The sequence below is a fragment of the Argentina anserina genome, chromosome 2, assembly GCF_933775445.1.
Source record: "Argentina anserina chromosome 2, drPotAnse1.1, whole genome shotgun sequence".
NCBI lineage: Eukaryota > Viridiplantae > Streptophyta > Magnoliopsida > Rosales > Rosaceae > Argentina > Argentina anserina.
Genome location: NC_065873.1, coordinates 6,032,560 through 6,037,767, shown reverse-complemented (window position 1 = coordinate 6,037,767; position 5,208 = coordinate 6,032,560). Strand labels below are relative to the sequence as shown.

Below are 5,208 nucleotides of genomic sequence, written 5' to 3'. Positions count from 1 at the left end.
ATTTTTCATTCTCTCATGAAAAAAAGAAGGGAATTAAATGAACTTCGGCGAACCAAAACATGGCCTAGAATGCTAGATCAGTAATAATCAACTATTCAGACCAAACAAATATTAATAATCAACTGTGATTACCATGTGTCCTTTTAGGCAGACGCAACAATTGCTTAGGTTGCACGCTAAATGTCCAACAACCTCACCTACACTATCCCCCTCATCAAAACCCCACTAAAAATTCAGTACCCCCAAAAAATAAAAATAAACAAAGTGTTCAACATCGCACGAAGATCCACGTGTCACCTCCGTGTCCGCCACGTGTCACCTCCTCCCCACAAAAAAAACTGAAAATCCCAAATCCGCGCGCCAAATCAAATTTCCCCTTTCGGCGTCACAAAAATAAAGAAATTAAAATTAGTTTTGTTTTTGAAAAAGAAAAAAAAAGGAGAGAGAGAATAATAGCCAGAACGAACGCAGATCTAATCTAAACAAACACAGAGAGAGGGAGAGACTGAGCCACACAGAGAGTTGTGAAGCGATGGAGGAGACGCTGATACAGAGGCTTGAGTCGGCAGTGACGCGCCTGGAGGGGCTGTCCTTCTCCGGAGGCGCTTCCGCGGCGGTTAGTGGCGACGACGCGCCGATGGATCCGTCTGTTCTGGCGTTCCAGGATCTGATTGGGCAGTACGTGGCTAGGGTTTCGGCCGCGGCGGAGAAGATTGGGGGACAGGTGTTGGATGTTACCAAGATTGTGGCGGAGGCTTTTGATGCTCAGAAGGACCTGATTATCAAGGTCAAGCAGCACAAGGTCAGTGATTGTTTTGATTTTGCTTCAGCTTTTGATTTTTCGTTTTCTGATTGTTCTTTGTTTGATTTTGATTGTGTGTTAGTTTATGGATTTATGTATGGGTTGGATTTTAGGTTATGAGATGATGAAATTTGAGATTGAGGTGATGTCTTACTGTGGAATGTTGATTGGGGCCGAAATGTGATTGATTATGTGTAAGATGATTAGACGAAATGTGGCATCATTTTCCATGTAGTTATAGAGAAATGCAAGTTCTTTGTGTGGAAAAATACGAGTGGCAATATAGCAATGAAATGGTACTGCAAGTTGCTATCTTTGGTCAATTTGAATGATTTATACTGCAATTGTCTGAGTAAGCATATTGGAGATTTGGACTTGAAAATTGGTGGTAGAATGAGTTAGAGATTACTAAATTCTTGGTATATGCATATGACGCAGAATTGGGTGTCCAAGTTTAACTGCTTTTCTGCACAATGAAGTTCATCTTATTAAATGAGCCTTTTTTGTCTTTTTGTTTGTTTGTTTCAGAAACCTGACAATGCAGGGTTGGCTGAATTTCTGAAGCCACTCAACGAGGTCATTACAAAGGCAAATAAGATGACAGAAGGGAGGGGATCTGATTTTTTTAATCACTTGAAGAGTGCTGCTGACAGTCTCTCAGCTTTAGCATGGATTGCCTATACAGGGAAAGAATGTGGTAAAGGAAATGAACCATAACTATACTCTGTTAGGAATGTGTGAACTCGTTCATATTCCCAGACCCTTATAATTTTTTCTCCCTTTCAAGGAATGAGCATGCCTATTGCACATGTTGAAGAAAGTTGGCAGATGGCTGAATTTTACAACAACAAGGTACTGTTCATATCTTCCCGGATCTCATAAATTGCTAGAACAGTCATGCACATGTCCCAGACAAAATGTTACATGCTGTTGTCACAAACTTATTGATCACTGATGCTTGCATGAAGAAAATTTCTAGTAGAAGGATGCTCACTCTGTGACATGAAAACATACAGGTTCTTGTTGAGTATAAAAGCAAAGACCCCAATCATGTAGAGTGGGCAAAAGCTATGAAGGAACTATACTTACCTGGTTTAAGAGAATATGTTAAGAGTTTCTATCCGCTGGGTCCAGTCTGGAGTCCAACCGGCACAGCTGTTTCTGCTGCTCCATCAAAACCTAAAGCTCCCACACCAGGTGCACCCGCTCCTCCACCTGCTCCATCGGCTTCACTCTTCAGTTCTGATACTTCTCAGGCTTCCTCGTCACGCCCCAAACAAGGGATGGCGGCTGTTTTCCAAGAGATTAGTTCTGGCAAGCCTGTGACTTCAGGTAATATTTTTCTATGTTGTAGCAATATTTACTGCTACATTGTAGAGATGTGATGTGGTTTTCTTGTTCCTTAGGTCTGAGAAAGGTAACAGATGATATGAAGACAAAAAATCGTGCCGACAGAACTGGGGTTGTTGGTACCCAAGAGAAAGAAATTCGTACCAGTGCACCTGCAGTTTCAAAAGTAGGACCTCCGAAGTTCGAGCTTCAAATGGGTCGGAAGTGAGTTCTCGTAATCGTTGTACTAGAATATATCTTATGAGGGACTAATGCCAGTAACTGATTCACATGTGCCCTATTATGCCTCCGGCAGGTGGGCTGTTGAGAATCAGATTGGAAAGAAAGATTTGGTTATTAGTGAATGTGATGCAAAGCAGTCGGTATATATTTTTGGATGCAAAGACTCTATTTTGCAAATTCAAGGTAATTCTATACATGCCAGACTAACCTCCCAATTATAAATGTTTTGAATGTTGAACTGCCCTTCCAAATAACCTGTTCACCAGATTCATATGGGATGTTCTTCATAGATGCTAGGCTACTTTTATGAAATGTATGTGCAACTTATTTCTATTTGGTCAATATGCAGGGAAAGTGAACAACATTACAATCGACAAATGCACTAAGATGGCAGTTGTATTTCAGGTTGGTACAATATTATATGGAAGCAATACATATGGATGTATCCAGCCTCATCTTCTATGTGCTATTTTGATTACAGGATGTTGTGGCTGCTTTTGAGATCGTAAATTGCAACCGTGTTGAGGTTCAATGTCAGGTATCTAAAATTTCCTTTATAATCATGCTGATTCTATCACAGGATACTGAGTATCTCCCTAGTTTGTGCCTTTGTGGTTCTCATCCTGATCGGCTTTATAGATGATAGGAGTAACCTCGACAATATATGGGGTTTATAATATCACCATATGATCTTTGTTGTATAAAATTTGACATGAACACATTATTTGGAATATTTGCGGTGTCACCTTCCCACATTGCTCTAGTCATATATTATGAAGTGATCCATATATTTGGTTTATGAGTGCTTACAATAACCTAATTTGTGGCTATTCCAGGGCTCTGCCCCAACAGTTTCAATTGACAATACAGCTGGCTGCCAATTTTATTTAAGCAAAGATGCTCTGTCTGCATCTATAACAACTGCTAAATCAAGTGAAGTCAATATATTGGTACCTGGTGCTGAACCTGATGGCGATTGGGTATGTTTGTGTCTTCTCTTATATATTTGTTTGTTTCACCTCTTATAAATTTGATCTGTGACGTATCCATGATGCAATATATGTATATATGTTCCAAAATTGATTCTGATTATATTATTGGTCAATACATTTTATTTCATAACTAGTAACTCTAAGCTGGTTATGTATATTATCAGCTATTGGGTTTGCAGTAGTAACTTTTTACCTAAAAGTCGTACAGTGTGAGGCAACATGGTTCTTTTGTCCAGATCATTATTTGTTTAATGTCGATCTATGTAGTGGTAACATTGTTTCACAATTGAAATTGAGATTGTGTGCATTAGTTGTTGCCTGAAAGTGTTTTGATTCTTGCCACATCAACTTCTTCGTTATTTCGAAGTGGATGCCCAGTAATGAATTTTTCTGCTACTTGCTGAAATTTTTATTTATTTTATATCAAGTAAAATGGCTAAAGAAATTAAATTAATGTAATTCTCTCAACTACTTTTCTAAACAAGATCAGGGAGCAAGGTGGCTGAGGTTGCAGATTTTTTTTTTAGATGATGATAATAAGAACAAGATCAAGGGGAAAAGTAGATTTGCCTTATAAGTTAGTAAGACGTAAGATGATTTATGTTAGGAATGTCGCACCACTCTACTTTTGTTAGGTATTTTCGTACGATCCCTATACGAGATGTATGGGGAAAATCGTGTATGTTTAAAAGACTGAGGAAACAACATATTAGTTAATACCCAACTTAGGTAGTTTCTGCAGGCAAGTCTGGAGTCACTACTATATATACGTTCACATAGTACCATAAGCTGTGGGAATGTACTTTATGCCCTGGTGCAGGTGAAACTAATATTCATTCCACTGAATTGAATTCACTTTTAAGCTCATTGTGGTATTTGATTTTATTAATTTCTTTAGTTTTCCTGGAGAAAGATATGTAGTAGTCAAAAAATGAGTGATATGCATTTTATATCTTAGTTTCCTTTCTCATGTTTCTGCATCATATGGGATATATGCATGTTTATATTACAATCTGACTCAATGTCTAAATGTATGATATTAATTTGTATGCTTGATATTACTTGAGAGGGCTTAACAGTTTGTATCTTGCAGGGCGAGCATGCATTGCCAGAACAGTTCATTCACCTGTATAAAGATGGTCACTTTGAAACTACTCCAGTTTCTCACTCAGCAGGAGGGTGATTTGGAATCTTTTGATTGCCATCTAATCATCTCCGTAGTCTCTTTCTTTTCTTTAACTACGCATGGTTAACTGGCTTTTGTCCTTTATTCAATTACTTTTGGTATATAAATGGGGTGCATCTTTTTCTTGTTGGTTATGGTTTCTTATGAATCTCACTGGTTTTCTGTTGTATCAAACCATGGGGGATTCTTCTGCATGCTTCATTAAAATCATGGGATTCTTTGGATGGTTTTCTCGGGAAGTTTGTTTTTAGAGGAGTGTTGTAGCAAGGTTTTGGCAATTGCGAGTGAGCTGGAATCAGCATTTGGGTTCTTGTAACGCTTATTACTATGTATTTCCTTATATATTTGTAGTCATCTGCTACAATCTTGATAAGAAATGGTATACCGGTTTTATGCTTGAATTTTTTTCTTTCTTGGGCTACATGAAGAACTGCAAAATGTTTGTAGGCATGTGGATGAAGAAAAATATGGTTGACCAGTTGGTCTTTCTTAAAGCTTAAACCCCATTTGTATATAGTTCACCGCAATGTTGCGGATCAATTTTTCTTGGAATCCCAAGTTTATCAAGGGTTTTGAGAAATGCTGTTTATCTTCATAGAGAGGCCAGAGACATTCCAAGAGTGTCATATTAGAGCAAACGCCATGGATAATCTGAA

General features: G+C 38.3%; 1 protein-coding gene across 1 annotated transcript; it reads left to right on the top strand.

The window, feature by feature from the left end:
- The first annotated feature begins 461 nt into the window (after positions 1-461).
- Positions 462-4,953, top strand: LOC126782036 (cyclase-associated protein 1). Its single transcript, XM_050507183.1, has 10 exons — positions 462-802; positions 1,331-1,499; positions 1,590-1,654; positions 1,819-2,134; positions 2,209-2,356; positions 2,448-2,557; positions 2,724-2,779; positions 2,856-2,912; positions 3,211-3,354; positions 4,460-4,953. Exons 1-10 carry the CDS (start codon positions 533-535, stop codon positions 4,547-4,549), a joined length of 1,425 nt encoding a protein of 474 aa, XP_050363140.1. The 5' UTR covers positions 462-532; the 3' UTR covers positions 4,550-4,953.
- The last annotated feature ends 255 nt before the right edge of the window (positions 4,954-5,208 follow it).